This window comes from Ceratotherium simum, chromosome X, assembly GCF_057802395.1.
Source record: "Ceratotherium simum simum isolate JZ-2026a chromosome X, ASM5780239v1, whole genome shotgun sequence".
Taxonomy (NCBI): Eukaryota; Metazoa; Chordata; class Mammalia; order Perissodactyla; family Rhinocerotidae; genus Ceratotherium; species Ceratotherium simum.
Window position 1 is genome coordinate 33,550,079 of NC_141940.1, and position 19,697 is coordinate 33,569,775.

Consider the following 19,697-nt stretch of genomic DNA (forward strand, 5'->3'; position numbering starts at 1 on the left):
GCTAATTTCACTTATCTTTTTATTGAAGCTTACTTCATTTTTTGGGAGACTTTAGTCTGGTTCTTCATTCAGAAAATAATATCTATTTATTTTGTACATTTCACTAATTTTCTTTTTCATTTTCCTTATGAGAGAGAAGAATTTAAAGGCTTATTTAGTCAGGTCAATTAGGAAATATTTATAGACCTTTTTTTAAAAGTGAAATGTATCAATTTGAATTGAAATGCAGTTTACCTTTCTCTACTCCACTAATCATGGAAAAAATAAATACTTCTCAAAATTGGAATGGATCTGAATAACTGCCTTGATTATTTTGAAAGAAAAGAGGTTTTATTTGTTTTCTGTTTTTAGGAATATGATAGAACTGATGGTTTTTCACATGGTCCCTTTGGCTTGAAGCCTAGATCAGGTAAATATATATTCTGCAAATAAGATTTATTGGTTATGTATGAAACTAGAGTTTCCCAGCTTAAATGGGATTGATTCCATAGTTTTGAGTACACGTAGATTCTTTCCCCTCTCCTAAAAGTAATTTTCTCTTAACCTTATTTGTCTTTCCAATTCCCATTCCCCATTTCTTTCTTCCTCTTTACCTTCAAGCTCCTGAAACCTCAGCTTTTTGTCTTAGATATACTGCAGTCTTATTTCTACTCTACTGTGACTGCTATTAGAATGACCACTCTGCCAGCAGACCAAACACTGTTTGAAATTATAGCACTCCATTATATTGTGGTTTTAAAAAGGGATCTTTTCGCATTTGGCAAGCCCAAAAGAAAATGGATTCATGTTACTTGGCAAGGTATTGAATTATAGTTTTTATTCCTGAATAACTGTATTGACCTTCAAGAATAATTTCCTTTTTCTTTAAAGATAATAAAGGCTGATTTATGTTCAATAATAATTTTTAACCTGGATCATAAGTTTGTAATAACGTATGTTTAAGAACATGTATAGGTGGTAGAAATCGTTACACTTGTCTTCCCTGTTGCTTTCAATTATGCAGATAAGTAGATTTCAAGTATATTCTGTAAAAAATATTTAGAATGTATTAGTAAGTAATAGTGTTTTATGTAGTTTTGTACTGATTCTTTTTATTATGCCTCTTTCCCTGCCGATGGTTGATCCTTCCTATTAGCTTTGTAATAAGCTAGGAAATTTCTGTTTTTATAGCTTTTAGTCGCTCATCTCGGCAGGAATATGGGGCGGCAGATCCAGGATTTACAATGAGAAGAAAGATGGAACATCTACGGGAAGAACGAGAGCAAATACGACAACTTCGCAACGTAAGTTGGATTGACCTTTCAGATCTGCGTTTAGAAATGGGTTTTAACTTGGAAAATTAACAAGGTGTATGGATTTTATTTTCAGTGCTCTTTAAAAGTTTGGATTATATAACGATTAGTAATATATATGTATAGCATATATAGATAGAATATCTGTGATTTATACCCATTCCTTTGTAGAATCTTGAATCCAGGTTAAAAGTAATTTTGCCTGATGACATTGGAGCTGCACTGATGGATGGAGTTGTTCTTTGCCATTTAGCCAATCACATAAGGCCACGCTCTGTAGCTAGTATTCACGTGCCATCACCAGCAGTGGTAAGTTTTGTCTACAATTTGTTAGTTGTCTAAAGGAAGATAGAGCTTCTTGAAGCTTCTTTAAATAATATACCTCAATAAGTTCAATTTTCAGTTTTGATTAACTTCAGTATAAATATGCCTGAAAATATACCTTTTTTCCCTTGCTTTGCAGCCTAAACTGAGCATGGCAAAATGTCGAAGAAATGTGGAAAATTTTCTTGATGCCTGTAAAAAGTTGGGTGTCTCACAGGTAATTTTTATTTTTCTAACAGAATGATCATTTAAATATTAGTTTATTACATGCATACTGGGGTTCTTCTTCACAATAGGAATGAATAATGCTTTCTGAACATGAAAATGAATACCTTCCCTCAGTACCTTCGACTGAGTTCCAGCTTTAATTGGAACAGCTATCTAATGAATGTTTTTAAGCTGCTTTTAAAGTCATTTATAAGATAGCTACATAGATTGAAAAATTTACTAATAAAATACATCATTGAAGAAACAACTTAGTGGCCATATTACAAGTTGGTTGTGATGCCATCTCATTTTTCCTGCTGGATGACATTTGGTCTCCTTTGTAAATTCATGGATAGACTGTGATTGGAAGATTTGCATTCAGTGTGAACAGTGTTTTAAACTTTATTTAAAATGTCAAACTGGAAATCTTAGTAACATATGATAATATCTCACTGGACAAACTTTGAAATTTATAGGAATTGGCTTATGTTTCATGTAATAATTGCAGTACTATGAAATTAAAAATTAAAGCAATATTGTAAATGTATAATGAAAATGAGTAATCAAAATATTGCTTTTTTGGAAAACATTATAAGCCTAACATTAACATGACTGACTGTTGAGAGGATGTGACATTGTTAGCAGATCACAATCTAGTTCTGTTTTCTTTTTCCTTTTATTTTATTTTTTTAAAATTATTTTTATTGAGATATAATTGACATATAGCATAGTGTAAGTTTAAGATGTGCAATGTGTTGATTTGATACACTTATATATTGAGTTATGCTTGTTAAGCTCTCTTTTTTTGTCTCTGGTATGTGAGATTATGACTTTTTTTTTTATTGATGTCTTAATAGTTTATAACATTGTGAAATTTTGGTTGTACATTATTGTTTGTCAGTCACCATATAAATCCCTCCCTTCACTCCTTGTGCCCACCCCACAACCCCCTTGCCCCTGGTAACCACCATACAGTTCTCTCTGTTGGTGTGTTGGTTTATATTCCACATATGAGTGAAATCATGTGGTGTTTGTCTTTCTCTTTCTGGCTCATTTCACTTAACATAATACCCTCCAGGTCCATCCATGTTGTTGCAAATGGGACGATTTTGTCTTCTTTTATGGCTGAGTAGTATTCCATTGTATAAATATACCACATCTTCTTGATCCAGTCATTAGTTGAGGGACACTTGGGTTGCTTCCACTTCTTGGCTATAGTGAATAATGCTGCAATGAACATAGGGGTGCATAAGCCTCTTTGGATTGTTGATTTCAGGTTCATTGGATAGATTCCCAGTAATGGGATAGCTGGCTCATAGGATATTTCTATTTTGAGTTTTTTGAGGCATCTCCATACCGTTTTCCATAGAGGCTGCACCAGTTTGCATTCCCACCAGCAGTGAATGCGAGTTCCCGTTTCTCTACAACCTCTCCAACATTTGTTATTTTTTGTCTTGGTGATTATAGCCATTCCCATGGGTGTAAGGTGATATCTTAGTGTAGTTTTGATTTGCATTTCTCTGATGATTAGTGATGTTGAACATCTTTTCATGTGCCTATTGGCCATCTGTTTATCTTCTTTGCAGAAGTGTCTGTTCATTTCCTCTGCCCATTTTTTGATCAGGTTGTTTATTTTTCTGTTGTTCAGTTGTGTGAGTTCTTTATATATTATGGAGATTAACTCCTTGTTGGATATATGATTTGCAAATATTTTCTCCTAGCTGGTGTGTTGTCTATTCATTTTGATCCTGGTTTCATTTGCCTCGTAGAAGCTCTTTAATCTGATGAAATCCCACTTGTTTATTTTTTGTTCAGTTTTCCTTGTCCGAGTAGACTTGGTACCTGAAAAAATTCCTTTATGACCAATGTCAAATAGTGAATTGCCTATGTTTTCTTCTAGGAGTTTTATAGTTTCAGATCTCACCTTCAGGTCTTTGATCCATTTTGAGTTAATTTTTGTGAATGATAAAAGCAGATGGTCTACTTTCATTCTTTTGCATGTGGCTGTCCAGTTTTCCCAGCACCATTTATTGAAGAGACTTTCCTTTCTCCATTGTATGTTCTCAGCTCCCTTGTCGAAGATTAGCTGTCCGTAGGTGTGTAGTTTTATTTCTGGGCTTTCAGTTCTGTTCTTTTCATCTGTGTGTCTGTTTTTCTACCAGTACCATGCTGTTTTGATTACTATCGCTTTGTAGTAAAGCTCTCTTTTTAATAGTGTTGTAATAATCTGGTCTGCAGAGTCCACTTTAATCTCTTTCCTCAAGTGAATAAATGTAATTTATATAAAGAGTATCAATTGAATTACTGTGTAATTTGGAAACTACATGCTGTTCTTCTCTAATTACCTCTTCTCTATGCTTGACATGATGTTTTAAAAATTTGATTCTTAAACATTTTTTTTTTTTTTAAAGATTTTTATTTATTCATTTTTTTCCCCCCAAAGCCCCAGCAGATAGTTGTATGTCATAGGTTCACATCCTTCTAGTTGCTGTACGTGGGACTCGGCCTCGCGCTGGACGGAGAAGTGGTGCCTTGGGGCGCGCCCAGGATCCGAACCCGGGCCGCCAGCATCAGAGCGCACGCACTTGACCGCTAAGCCACGGAGCCGGCCCTGATTCTTAAACATTTTTATGTTAGTTCTTTCTTTCTTATACTTAGTCTCTTAGTGAGAAAATAGAAAAGTTGTTTTTCTAGTTATTATTGCATTATATACATTTTCCTGTTTTGCAATTTTTAAGAATTTTTTGCGAGGGTTTCTGAATAAATATTTATTGAATGAATGCACATTTCATAAATGAGGAAACTGAGGCACAGAGAGGTTAGGGGACTTATCCAAGGTCACGCCTTTAGTAAACAGTGGAGTCAAACTATGAACCCAGGTGTTTTAACTCCAGAACCTACCCTCTAACTTGGATACTTTCTATTTCTCGTCTTTTACATGAAAGAAAAAAGATAGTCTAACATACTCTAGACACCGTCTTGATACTGTAGTCTAACATACTCTAGACACCGTCTTGATACTGTAGGCAAGGAGGATAAATGGGAAGGTCCTTTGAAAACTATTCTACTTAGCATACTCTTCTCTCTCCAGCTTGTTTGAGGGCAGGGTTAGTGCCCCACCCATCCTCACTATAAAGGAGGCAATGGAGGGACCAATCATCAACTCCCATTTTCAAAACTCTCTAGCTACTGGCAGCAGGGGAAGAGTTATATTTTTAGCTTCAATTTGTTTTTCTCTGACTTGGAAATGGTAAGAGTTAGTTTTTTCATTTAACTTTTTTTTGGTTTTAAGATATTTTTGTGTTTTTACTAGCTTTATTGAGATGTAATTGCATACAATAAAGTGCATATATATAAAGCGTACAATTCCATAAGTATTACATATACAAACACCATGAAATCATCACCATAGTCAAGATAATGAACGTGTCTGTTACCTCCAAAGTTTCCTTGTGTCCCTTGCAATCCTTCCTTCCCCAGGCAAACACTAATCTGCTTTCTGTTATTATAGTTTAGTTTGCATTTTCTATCTGGAGTTGTAAATAAATGTAATGATACAATATATACTATTTTTTTTCTGGCTTCTTTCACTGAATATAATTGTTTTAAGATGCATCAGTTTTGTTCCATGTATAAATAGGTTATTCCTTTTTATTGTTAAGTAGTATTTCGTGGTATGAATATACCACAGTTTGTTGGTCCATTGACCTGTTGATGGCCATTTGGATTATTTCCAATTTTATTACAAATAAAGCTGCTATGACATTTATATACAAGTCTTTGGATATATGCATTCTTTAATTTTGGGTAGATACCTAGGAGAGGAATGACTGGAACATATGGTAGGTGTATGCTTAACATTATAAGAAAGTACAAAACTATTTTCCAAAGTGGTTGTACCATTTTGCAGTTCTCTCAGAAGTTTTTTTAAACATTTTTTACATGATTATTATAGAAAAGATTTTAAAATACAGAAAACTATAAAGAAGAAAAATATAATCACATGTAATACTACCTCCCAGAGATAAACACTGTTAACAAACATACCTTTTCTTTCTTTGTTTTCCCCCATTAGGATCATTCTGTATATAAGATTTTTTTGTTTTTTTTTATGTGGTTTTTTACCTAAAGTTATCCTCTGTGCATTTTCTTATCAGAATCTAAGAATATTTCTGGGCATTTTTTTATCAGAATATTCTTTTTTTTTATTTTGTATTTTTTTAATTTAATTATTTTATTGAAGTCATAATGGTTTATAACATTGTGTAATTTCAGGTGTACATTGTTATATATCAGTTTCTGCATAGACTGCATTGTGTTCACCCCCAATAGTCTAGTTTTTATCAGTCACCATACGTATGTGTGCCATTTACCCCTTTTGCCCACCCCCTGACACCCTTCCCTTCTGATAACCACTAATCTGTTCTCCTTATCCGTGTGTTTGTTTATCTTCTACATATGAGTGAAATCACATGGTGTTAGTCTTTCTCTGTCTGGCTTATTTGACATAACATAATACTCTCAGGGTCCATCCATGTTGTTGCAAATAGCACGATTTTGTCTTTTTTTATGACTGAGTAGTATTCCATTGTGTATATATATACCACATCTTCTTTATCCGTTCATCAGTTCATGGGCACTTGGGTTGCTTCCATGTCTTGGCTATTGTGAATAATGCTGTGATGAACATAGAGATGCATGAATCTCTTTGAATTGTTGATTTCATGTTCTTTGGATGAATACCCAGTAGTGGGATACCTGGATGGTATGGTATTTCTATTGTTAATTTTTTAAGAAATCTCCATACTGTTTTCCATAGTGGCTGCGCCATTGCATTCCCCCCAGCGGTGTATGAAAGTTCCCTTTTCTCCACACCCTTTCTGACATTTGTTATTTTTTGTCTTGTTAATTGCAGCCATTCTGAGGGGTGTAAGGTAATATCTCATTGTAGTTTTGATTTGCATTTCCCTAATAATTAGTGATGTTGGACATCTTTTCGTGTGTCTGTTGGCCATCTGTATATTTTATTTGGAAAAATGTCTGTTCATATCCTCTGCCCATTTTTTGATCGAGTTGTTTGTTTTCTTGTTGAGTTGTAAGAGTTCTTTATATATTTTGGAAATTAAGCCTTGTTGGATACGTGATTTGCAAATATTTTCTGCCAGTTGGTGGGTTGTCTTTTCCTTTTGTTGATGGTTTCCTTTGCCTTGCAGAAACTCTTTAGTCTGATGTAGTCTCATTTGTTTATTTTCTCTTTTGTGTCCCTTGCCTGAGTAGACATGGTATGTGAAAAGATACTGCTCAGACTGATGTCAGAGTGTACTGCCTATATTTTCTTCTAGGAGTGTTATGGTTTCGGGTCTTACATTCAAGTCTTTAATCCATTTTGAGTTAATTTTTGTGTATGCTGTAAGATAATGGTCTACTTTCATTCTTTTGCACGTGACTGTCCAGTTTTTACAACACTATTTATTGAAGAGATTTTCCTTTCTCCACTATATGTTCTTGGCTCCTTTGTTGAAGATTAGCTGTCCATAGATGTGTGGTTTTATTTCTGGGCTTTCAATTTTTCTTCCACTGATCTGTGTTTCTGTTTTTCTGCCAGTACCATCCATGCTGTTTTGATTACTATAGCTTTGTAGTCTATTTTGAAGTCAGGGATGGTGATGCCTCCAGCAGGTTTTTTATTTTTTCTCAGAATTGCTTTGGCTATTCAGAGTCTTTTGTTATTCCATATAAATTTTAGGATTTTTTGTTCTATTTCTGTGAAGAATGTCATTGGGATTCTGATTGGGATTGCATTGAATCTGTAGATTGCTTTAGGTAATAAAGACATTTTACTATGTTTATTCTTCTAATCCATGAGCTTGGAATATCTTTACGTGTCTTTATGTCTTCTTTGTTTTCTTTCAATAAAGTCTCATAGTTTTCATTGTGTAGATTTTTCACCTCCTTGGTTAAATTTATTCCTAGATAATTTATTCTTTTTGTTGTGATTGTAAATGGGATTGTATTCTTGAATTCTCTTTCTGCTAGTTTATTAGTGTATAGAAATGCAACTGATTTTTGTATGTTGATTTTGTACCCTGCAACTTTGCTGTAGTTGTTGATTATTTCTAATAGTTTTCTGGTGGATTCTTTAGGGTTTTCTATATATAGAATCATGTCATCTGCAAAAGTGAGAGTTTTACTTCTTCCTTTCCAATTTGGATCCCTTTGATTTCTTTTACTTGCCTAATTGCTCTGGCCAAAACCTCCAGTACTATGTTGAATAAGAGTAGTGAGAGTGGGCACCCTTGTCTTGTTCCTGTTCTCAGGGGATGACTTTTAGTTTTTCACCATTAAGTATGGTGTTGGCTGTAGGTTTGTCATACACGGCCTTTATGATGTTGAGATACTTTCCTTTTGTACCCATTTTATTGAGAGTTTTTATTATAAATGGATGTTGGGTCTTGTCAGATGCTTTCTCGGCATCTACTGAGATGATCATGTGATTTTTATTCCTCTTTTTTGAACGTGGTGTATCACAATGATTGATTTGTGGTTGTTGAACCATCCCTGCATCCCTGGTATAAATCCCGCTTGATCATGGTTTGATCCTTTTAATGTATTCTTGTATTTGATTTGCTAATATTTTGTTGAGGATTTTTGCATCTATGTTCATCAGTGATATTGGCCTGTAATTTTCCTTCTTTGTGTTGTCCTTGTCTGGTTTTGGTATCAGGGTAATGTTGGCCTTGTGCAATGAGTTAAGAAGCATCCCATCTTCTTCAATTTTTCAGAATAGTTTGAGAAGAATGGATAGTAAGTCTTCTTTCAATGTTGTGTAGAATCCTCCAGAGAAGCCATCTGGTCCTGGGCTTTTTGTTTTTTGTGAGGTTTTTGATTACTGTTTCAATGTCTTTACTTGTGATTGGTCTATTCAGATTCTCTATTTCTTCTTGATTCAGTTTTGGGAGGTTATGTGATTCTAAGAATTTATCCATTTCTTCTAGGTTATCTGATTTGTTGGCATATAGTTTTCCATAGTATTCTCTTATAATCCTTTGCATTTCTGTGGAATTCATCGTAATTTCTCCTCTCTCAGTTTTAATTTTATTTATTTGAGCCTTCCCTTGTTTTTTCTCAGTGAGTCTGGCTAAGGGTTTCCCAATTTTGTTTATCTTCTCAAAGAACCAGCTCTTAGTTTCATTGATCCTTTCTATTGTTTTTTTAGTCTCTCTTTCATTTATTTCTGCTCTGATTTTTATTATTTCCCTCCTTCTGCTGACTTAGGGCTTTGTTTGTTCTTCTTTTTCTAGTCCTGTTAGGTGTAGTTTAAGATTACTTATTTGAGATTTTCCTTATTCATTGAGATAGGCCTGTATTGCTATAAATGTCCCTCTTAGTACCACTTTTGCTGCATCCCATAAGAGTTGGTATGTTGTGTTTTCATTTTCGTTTGTCTTCAAGTATTTTTTGATTTCTACTCTGATTTGTGACTCTCCCTTCTTTTTTCTTGTAGTTGATTTCTAGTTTCATAGCATTATGGTCAGAAGAGATGCTTGATATGATTTCAGTCTTCTTAAATTTATTGAGATTTGCCTTGTTTCCCAACATATGGTCTGTCTTTGAGAATGTTCCATGTGCACTTGAGATGAATGTGTATTCTGCTGTTTTTGGACGGAATGTTCTATATGTATCTATTAAGTCCATCTGCTCAGGTGTTTCATTTAAGGCCACTGTGTTCTTGTTAACTTTCTGTCTGGATGATCTATCCATTGATGTAAGTGGGGTGTTGAGGTCACCTACTATTACTGTGTTGCTGTCAATTTCTCCCTTTAGAGCTGTTATTAGTTGCTTTATATACTTTGGTGCTCCTCTGTTAGGTGCATATGTATTAATAAGTGTTATATCTTCTCTGTGGAATGTCCCTTATGGCTTCTCTGTGGAATGTCCCTTTTATCATTATGTACTGCCCCTCTTTGTCTCTCATTGTCTTTTTTATCTTGTGGTCTGCTTTGTCTGATATAAGTGTGGCTACACCTGCTTTCTTTTGGTTGCCATTTGCTTGGAGTATCATCTTCCGTGCCTTCACTCTGAGCTTATATTTGTCTTTAGAGCTGAGATGTGTTTCCTGGAGGCAGCATATTGTTGGTTCTTCTTTTTTAAACCATCAAGCCACTCTGTGTCTTTTGATTTGAGAATTCAATCCATTTACATTTAGAGTGATTATTGATATATAAGTACTTAATACTTCCATTTTATCTTTTGTTTTCCACTTGTTCTATGTTTCCATTGTTTCTTTTCCCTTGTATTTCTGACTGCCATTTCAGTTTGGTGGTTTTCTGTGATGGTTTTCTCAGTTTTCTCTTTATTTATGAATTCTGACTCTGCTCTGATTTTTTGTTTAGTGATTACCATGTTTCTATAAAAGATCTCATAGGTGAGATAGTCCATTTTCTGATAGCCTCTTATCTCCATTAGCTTAAGCAGGTTCCATCCTTTTCTTCCCTTTCTGTGTTATTGATATCGCAAATTATTCTTTTTTGTGTTGTGAGTTGTGACTATATTGAAGTGTTTATACTTATTTTTGATGCTTTCCTTCCCTTTATCTTTTATGTTGTAATTAAGTGTTTACTAACCTATTCTGATAGAGAACTGCAATTTTCTGATTTTGTCTGTCTATTTATCTCCTTGCTCAAGGCTTTGTAAGCCTTTGCCTTTTTGTTTCAGGTAGGAGGGCTCCCATCATCATTTCTTGTAAGGCAGGTCTAGTGGTGATGCACTCCCTCAGCTTTTGTTTATTTTGGAAAGCTTTTATTTCTCTGTCATATCTGAAGCATAATTTTTCTGGCTAGAGTATTCTTGGCTGAAAGTTTTTGTCTTTCAATATTTTGAATATATCATTCCACTCTCTCCTAGCCTGTAAGTTTTCTGCTGAGAAATCCACTGAAAGCCTGATAGGATTCCTTTGTAGGTTATTTTCTTTTGCCTTGCTGCCCTTAATATTTTATTTATGTCATTGACTTTTGCCAGTTTTACTATTTTATGCCTTTGAGAAGGTCTTTTTGCATTGGTTTAGTTAGGAGTTCTATTGGCATCATGTACTTGTAAGTCCACTTCCTTCCTCAGGTTTAGAAAGTTCTCAGCTATTATTTCTTTGAACAAGCTCTCTGCTCCTTTCTCCCTCTTCTCCCTCTGGGATACCTATAATCCTTATGTTACTTTTCCTAATTGAGTCACATATTTCTTGAAGAATTTCTTCATTTTTATTTAAAATCTTAGTTCTCGCTCCTCCTCCACCTGAAGCATTTGTGTATTTCTATCTTCTAAGTCACTAAATCTATCCTCCATAAGATCTGCTCTATTTTTTATGCTTTGTACATTATTTTTTATCTCATTAATTGTGTTTTTCATATCCAGAATTTCTGTTTGGTCTTTTTTTAGAGCTTCCATCTCTTTGGTGAAGTATTCCTTCTGTTCATTAATTTTATTCCTGAGCTCATTGAACTGCCTTTCTGTGTTTTCTTGTAACTCCTTGAGTTTGTTTATGATAGCTATTTTGAGTTCTCTGTCATTTAGATTGTAATCTTCTGTGACTTCAGGTTTGGTTTCTGGAGACTTGTCAGTTTCCTTCTGTTCTGCAGTGTTACTGTAGTTCTTCATGGTGTTTGATGAGTTGATCCTCTGCTGGTGCATTTGAGGTAGTGTCAGGTTGTAGATTCCACCTACCACTGCTTGGGGAGAGGCAGGGGCTGTGTTTTCTGTTCCTGCCCCATCTGCTGGTAGTTGCTCTGGTTGGGCTGCTCTGCGTTCATTCGTGCTGGTCACAGCTGCTTGACAAGTTGCACTTACACTGGCAGGGCTGCTGTGCTTGGTGGGCAGGTCGCAACTGGACTGCTGCACTTGTTGGGTTGGGGTTCTTCATGTGGGTAGGTCTGAGTGAGCTGCTGTGCTAGGTGGGTTGGGTACCTTTGTGCAGACTGAGCTGCCACCACTCATTGGGGAGTGTTTACTCGGGTGAGGCTGCTTTGATAGGTGGGTCCTCCTACAGGCCACGCCACCACTCTGAGAGCGTTCACACATGGGCAGGCTGTCCCTGCCTCCACTCAAAGTCACACTGACTGCTGTGTGAGGATCCACCACCTGGATCACTGCCACCGGGGAGAGGAAGGGGTTCGCTCACCTAGTTGCGCGGCTTGCTGGGGATCCAATACGCCCACCTTCAGATGTATAGCTGTTTAGATCACTCAGGCATCCTATTGTGTTGTGTAGGGAATCCTCTGTTGGTTAATGGATGTCCATTTAGTTGCAAGTTAGAGGGGAGAGACAAAGGGAATAGTTCACTTTCCCATGTTGCTGATGTGACCTCCCAATCTGGTTTTAATTTGTGTTTCCCTGAAGACTAATGATGTTGATTATCTTTTCAAGGGCTTATTTGCTATTTATATGGCTTTTATGAAGTGTCTATTCTAATCTCTTGTCTATTTTTTAATTGGGTTGTTTTCTTATTGTTGAGTTTGTGATTTCTCTGTAAATTGTGGATAAATTCCTTTATCTGATGTGTGATTTACAAATATTGTATTTCAGTCTTCAGCTTGTCTTTTCATTCTCATGATAGTATTTTTCAAAAAGCAGAAGTTTTAAAATTATTGAGTTAAAATTTATCATCTTTTAAAATTGATTGTGCTTTTGGTGTCAAACCAAAGAAATCTTTACATAACTCAAGGTCACAAATATTTTTTCCTATGTTTATTTCTAGAAGTTTTATAATCTTAGGTTTTACGTTTAGATCTATGATCAAATTTTAGTTAATTTTGTATATGTTGAAAGGTATAGGTTGAAGGTCTCTTTTTTTAGGCCTGGGATTGGGTACATGCATTGGTTTTTTTCTTAGGCATTATTATTGAGATATAATTAACATACCGTAAAATTTACTGATTTAAAGCATATAAGTGAATGTTTTTTTGTATAGTCACAGAGTTCAACAACAATCACAACAATCCAAGTTTAGAATATTTTTATCACCCCAGAACGAAACCTCTTACCCATTAGCAGTCCCTCCGCTGTTCTGTCTCTATGGATTTGTCTATTCTGGACATTACATATGAATAAACTCATATAGTATGGGCTCTTTTGTGTCTGGCTTCTTTCACTTAGCATAATGTTTCCAAGGTTCATTCATGTTGTATCATAAAGCGGTACTTCATTTCTTTTTATGGCTAAATAATATTCTACTGTATGTATATACCACATTTTGTTTACCATTCATCAGTTGATGGACATTTGGGCTTTTTCCACTCATTGTTTATTATAAATAATGCTGCTATGAACGTTCATGAACAAATTTTTTTTTGAACACTTGTTTCAGTTCTCTTTGTTATATACCTAGGATTGGAGTTGGTAGGTTATATGGTAACTCTATGTTTATCTTTTTAAAGAACTGCCAAATTGTTTTACAATTTACATTCCCACTGGCAATGTATGAAGGTTCTAATTTCTCCACATCTTCACCAACAATGATTATTGTCTACCATTTGATTCTAGCCATTCTGGTGGGTGTGAAAGTGGTATCTCAGTGTGGTTTTAATTTGCATTTCCCTAATGGCTAATGATGTTGGGCATCTTTTCATGTCCTTATTGACTATTTGTATATATTCTTTGGAGAAATGTCTTTTTAAATCCTGTGCCCATTTGTTAATTGGATTGTTCACCTTTTTATTATTGAGTGGTAAGTGTTCTTTATATATTCCATATACAAGTCCCTTATGAGATATATGATTTGCAAATATTAGCTGTTGGTTTTTCATAGATGACTTGTATCAGGGTGAGGTAATTCCTTTCTATTCCTAGTTTACTGAGAGTTCTCAGGAATGGATGTTGAATTTTGCCAAATGCTTTTTCTACATCTACTGAGATAACAACATTTTTTTCTTTCACAATATTGTGAATAACATTGGTTTTTTTAAGATGTTAAGTCAAATCTGGAATCCTAGGATAAGCTCCACTTGGTCATGATGGATTTTGTTGTTGTTGTTTTTATGTTGTTGGATTCAATTTGCTAAAATTTTGTTTAGACTTTTTCTAATCCATATTCATGGGGACATTGGTCTTTAGTTTTCTTCTAATCTCGCTGTCTGGCTTTGGTGTTAAGGTAACCCTGACCTCATGGAACAGGTTAGGAAGTATTCCCTGCTCTTCACTTTTCTTGAAGATTTTGTGTAGGATAGATATTTTTTCTTTTTTAAATATTTAGTTAAATTCATTAATGAACCCATCTGGGACAGGGGTTTTCTTTCTTTTTTTTTTTTGTGAGGAAGATCAGCCCTGAGCTAACATCCATACCAATCCTCCTCTTTTTGCTGAGGAAGACTGGCCCTGGGCTAACATCCTGCCCATCTTCCTCCACTTTACATGAGACACTGCCACAGCATGACTTGACAGGCGGTGCATCCGTGCGTGCCCGAGATCTGAACCCCAGGCCGCCTCAGCGGAGTGCGTGCACTTAACCACTAGGCCACAGGGCCAGCCCCCAGGGGTTTTCTTTATGGGAAGGTTTTTAACTACAATTTCAATTGCTACACTTGATCTTAGCCAAAAGGCTGAGAAGTGATACAATTTCAATTTCTTTAATAGGTATTGGGCTATTCTGGTTTTCTGTTTCTTTTTGCATGAGCTTTGGTATACTGAGTCTTTCAAAGAGTTTTCCCATTTTGTCTAGTTTGTTAGACTTATAAAGTTGTTTATAATGTCCCCTTATTATCATTTTAGTATTTGTAGATCTCTTGTGATGTTACTTCTCTTATTCCTGAAATTGGTAATCCGTGTATTTTCTCTTTTTCCTGATTAACCTAGCTAGAGGTTTATGAATTTTTAAAAATCTTCTCAATGAACTAACGTTTGATTTCATTGATTTTGTTTTCTGTTATTTTCTGTTTTTTGTTTTATCGTTTTCCTTTCTCATCTTTATTATTTTCTTCTTTCTGCTTGCCATTGGTTTAATTTGCTCTTCTTTTTCTAGTTTCTAAGGTGGGAGCTGAGGTCATTGACTTGAAACGTTTTTTTCTTTTCTAATATATACTTCAGTGGTTATTTGAATCAATAAGCAAATTATTAGGAAGGCAACAAATGTTGCAGTGAAAATGGAGATGGGAAGATTGTTTTTGAGAACTCTCTTGATAAATGGGATATTATCAGTAGTATTTGGTGAATGGGTTATAGGGGTAAGGAAGAAAGAGAAGACTATTATGATTCACAGGTTTACCTTGAGAGAGAGTCAATAGTGTATTACTGACTGAGGAATAGAATACAGAAAGAAGGTCAAGCTAATTTAATGAGGAAGTAGTTCTATTGTGGATACAATGATTTTGATATGTCTGTTGGATATCCACTTGGCTGTATCAAGTTGACATTTGTATCTGGAGCCCAGTAGAGAGATCTTGGCAGAAAATAAAGATTTGAAAGTCGTCAGAATGAAAGGTATAGTTGTTACTATTCCAGAATAGGGGGCAAATCTTGCCAAAGCTTCCAGTGTTTCAAGAATCACTGGATTAAAAAAAAAAAAAAAAAAAGTAATAGTTCTAGATTTGTGAAACACTGTGCTAGCCACCTAAAACACAGTTATGGACTAGATGGGGCCTGTAGATGGTCTGTTTGCCACCCACTCTATCCATTACTAGCTTATTTTCCTGAAGTGAATGGGTGTCCCAACTGAAGCAGTGGACTGCATTGTTTCTTCAAAAATAGCTACCAAATTTATATGATGTTGTACACATGCACACAAACCTGCAGTTAACCCTTGCAGTTTTGATAAGGCTTTGAGAATACCAAGGAGAGGATATAGTATAAAAATAGAAGAAGGTAAAGACAGAACCCTTCGAAATATTAGGGATGTTAGAAGAGGATCAGTGAAGGCTAATGAAACCTAATGCAAAGTTGTCTCTAAACGTCTTTCTCATAGAGTTGTGAAGCTCAGGTGACACGTGTGATGTGCTTAGAAGAGGAGGCAGTTGTTATTTATCAATTTCTAGACTATTGGAACTAAGAAGCAACACAACATCACTAGAAGCTGGAGGGCAGTAACCTTAAGACAAAAAAAGTACTGAAGTGCTACATATATCAGAGACCATGGAACCTCAGAACTGGTAGAAGGAACCAGAGTAGCCAATTTTGTACAGGACTGAACAGTTGACAAGGCACTTCCACATATAGACTGTTCTGTTTGTTTCTCACACAGTCCCATCTTCAGGATGAAGAAACTGAGTCTCAGGGAATTTTGTACCTTTAGTACTTCATATTGTGTGGCCGTTAGATCTCTTGGCTGGAAATGTAGTGCTATTTCTACTCCAGGACAAGAGCTTAGGGAACATCTAGCATGACTGTCTCACTTTAAAATATTTGCTTACTGTGTGCATCAGGTCAACCTCAGATCAAAACACAGCCTGTTAAAATATAATCCCATACCATAAAAGTCTATTGAAACAGCCATTTTAGAATTAGAATTTAATTAGAATTGTGTACTTTTTTACTTTAAGTTTTATAGAAAACATGTTTTAAAAATCCAATTCTGGCTTATTTACGCTTTACTGCACTATTAAAAAACAAATGTTCAGATATCATTGGTTTTGTTTTTCAGGAAAGACTCTGTTTGCCTCATCATATTTTGGAAGAAAGAGGTCTTGTGAAAGTTGGTGTCACAGTTCAGGCTCTTCTTGAATTACCTACAACCAAGGCATCTCAGCTTTCTACAGCTTGATATAACATTTAAAAATCATAAGTGTATAGTTTCATTTATTCGAAGTGATTTCCAATATCTCAAAATGAATAAGAATGTCTAATCAAAAATAATTTTATTAGATCAAGCCTTAGGTTTTAAAAAAATTATGTTAAAACATCAAAATTAAATTTTGAATTGCCCAGAGTTTTTGGGGGGAAAAACTGGATTAACTTAATCAGAGTTTTTGGTAAATTCAAATTCTCTTTTTACTAAGTCAGTTGATAACCTTGATTATTTTTCAAAAATCAGGTTGATACTAAATTTAAAATGTGGTTTCAATTTAATAATCACATTAGGTTTAATTTTTTATATCATAGCATACTAGAACATCTGAATAAGGTAATCATTTTTTTACCGATTTAAAATGATTCTATATTTGAGTTATTTAATACACTTCTAATTCTAGTTTATACACAATTTCTTCAATCTTTGGTCTTAGTTTTCTAGAAAAAAATGAGTAGAAGGCACAGAATTCTGGCTTTATATTAAATTCTTTTAGTATCATAGGTTGGTGCCAAAATATTTTCAGTTGTACTGTAGATTGTTTACATGTGAAGTGCCTGTGTAATTGATGACTCTTATATGGTCTTAAGCATTTTTGCAGTTTCTTTTTATGTATTAATGGAATCAATGGAACTTTAAAATATTTTAGTAGATTTTGTAAGTTCAGTAATATGTGAGGATTTAAATGTGCCTCACATTGTGACATTTGTGGTTTTTTATTTAGTCCATTGCAGTTTTCCTTAAATTGGTTATTTCATGTTGTCAGAAAAACAATGTTAATATGCTTAATTTATGCTATTTAATTTTCCAAAACTTAATCATCTTTTAAATGTATTATTTGAAGAGTATTTTATTTCTGTATTAAAAATGTTACACAAAGCAGTAACGTTTTTGAGAACTAGCAAGGTACTAATTATCAGGGACATTTTGATAAAACTGCCAGAGTTTGGGTTTATGTCTTGACTTTTAGGAGCATTACATCAGTGTGCGGCCTTTAGTTATATTCAAATTCAGAGAGCAACAATTGAAGAATAGGTTTTTATTTGAAATCTGGCCATTTGTGGATCCTATAAATCTTATGATCCTCAATTAACATGATGTTGAAATAAACATAGACCATTCTATAAATATTTTCATAACTATACTATGACATGAAGTCCTTGTTTAATTTAGAGATGGATAAATTTATGTTGGTAGTAGTGCAGGAACTTTTCAAAAACATTACTGTAATGAATAACTCTGTTTCCTATAGAATAACTTTAGTATAATTACTTTTGTAGTAGCCAAGCAAGTATCATATCTTAAATACGTGATTATTTGCACTTGTTACCTCTTAATATGGATGCAACTTATTAAAAATTTTGGCCTGGGTATTTCAAAGGGTATATAGAAAAGGAAAATCTAGCGTGCCAAATGGTGTAGTAAGGATCAGTTTAGGAACAGCTCTACTTTTTTTGACCAGGTGGCATGAAGCCATGTAATTAAATTTTGGCTTTAGACTACAGATGTGTTCTTTACATTCCCCAAGGGTCAAATTGGAGCTTTTAAAGAATTAAAGCTTCTTATGACTATAAGGTTTAAAAAGTAAATTATTAGTAATTTATGACTTTAAATATTTGAGCTAATTAGTTATTTTTCAGTTGGATCTAAAAAACACCTCATTGACATAATCAATTTCCCTAGTGAAAACTTGGGTAATAAAGGTAGGAAATGGCAAATAAATACCTTCGTTATTACTTTTTAATGTAGTAATTTGACAATATTCCAAATAAAGTGACCATTAAAAGCTACAACAATCATTCATACTGCTTTCATAGTTATCATGCTATAGGATTCCTCTTATTAATCAATCTAGATATTAATTATTTTACAAGTATTTTCCTGTTTCATATTATTGAAATATTAGTGAAATTATAGGCCATTTCTTTATTGCATTTCACTTACTTGTCAATTAATTATTATTTTAAAGAGAAAATACACCAGAACCTCAGTGTAGCATTCTTTACTGCAAAGCAAAATTCCGTTTAATATGGGTCTATCTGAGGTCCATACCATGGCAGTTTATTTACTGTAGTGCCAAAGGCAACACCACCTCCAAGACAGTTTCACAGCATAGTCCCCAAGGACACATTATATCAAGGCTCTGACGTATTTCTTTTAGTAGTTTTTAAATAAGTGTAAAATTTATTCTAAATTGTTTTTATGGTTATTATATATTTACTTCAGCAGTTATTGAATTAAGAATGATTATCATTATTTGAATTGATTTGTGGTTTGAAGAGGGTTAAATAATCAAACTAAAATATTTTATTAGGCCCTAAAAATGCAGTGGATAGCTACTTCTGCTAAATTTTATTACTGTATGGCACAAGAAAGAAGTGATGTTGGATATGGTAGAAATTTCTTGAAATAAAGAGTAAAAATGCATTTCCATTTGTTTAGTAATTATCTTTACAGAATGCTAGTTTATTGACTTTTCTAACTGAATTTTTTGAAGAATTCAGAAATGTTTGTATTGGTCACAGATCTATCATGACTGATTTTTTGATGCATTTAAAAATAAATGGAACACTAAATGTATATTACCGATGCAAACTGTGGATAAAGTTGAACGAAAAAATTAAAGTCTGAAATTTCTTTTCTCCCTCTCTACCTCTTCTCTTAACATAACAGCATTCATTTTTTGTAGGTATTTGATAGCTCGTGTCTATGTTCTGTAGTATGGAAAAACAGACTCCAAGAGGATATTCAAATTAAGTTGTTTAACAGTCCAGATGCTCTTCATCATGTTATTTTCAATAGGTAATGTTTTCTTTAAAAAACAATAATTTCTTGGGATATCTTGACAAAATAATGTCATAAGATAGACTCTTTATATAACAAATGTCAGATAAACCTATACATATAATAAAAGGTCGGATAGGTCAAATTGTGATTATTTTTATTGTAGATTTTCGTGTGAGGTATATGATTGAATTATCCTTAAACTATTTGATAAAAAATGTAATCTTTAATTTTTAAGTAATTCTAATTTTTAAAAAATCCACATATTTTATTAAAATGGCTGTTATTTATTCATAATTGTTATCCCCAAAGTAAAAAGTTATTTGGGT

The 19,697-nt window shown here is 34.1% G+C and overlaps 1 protein-coding gene across 6 annotated transcripts in view; it reads left to right on the forward strand.

The window, feature by feature from the left end:
• Positions 1–19,236, forward strand: part of LRCH2 (leucine rich repeats and calponin homology domain containing 2) — a 102,035-nt gene extending 82,799 nt beyond the window's left edge. For all 6 annotated transcript variants that reach the window (XM_087426456.1, XM_087426458.1, XM_087426457.1 and 3 more), the window contains 5 exons: positions 352–409; positions 1,171–1,283; positions 1,464–1,601; positions 1,756–1,833; positions 16,441–19,236. In XM_087426456.1, the coding sequence (XP_087282582.1) occupies positions 352–409; positions 1,171–1,283; positions 1,464–1,601; positions 1,756–1,833; positions 16,441–16,560 (507 nt within the window). In that variant the 3' untranslated portion in view covers positions 16,561–19,236. The remainder of the gene's footprint in view (positions 1–351; positions 410–1,170; positions 1,284–1,463; positions 1,602–1,755; positions 1,834–16,440) is intronic.
• The last annotated feature ends 461 nt before the right edge of the window (positions 19,237–19,697 follow it).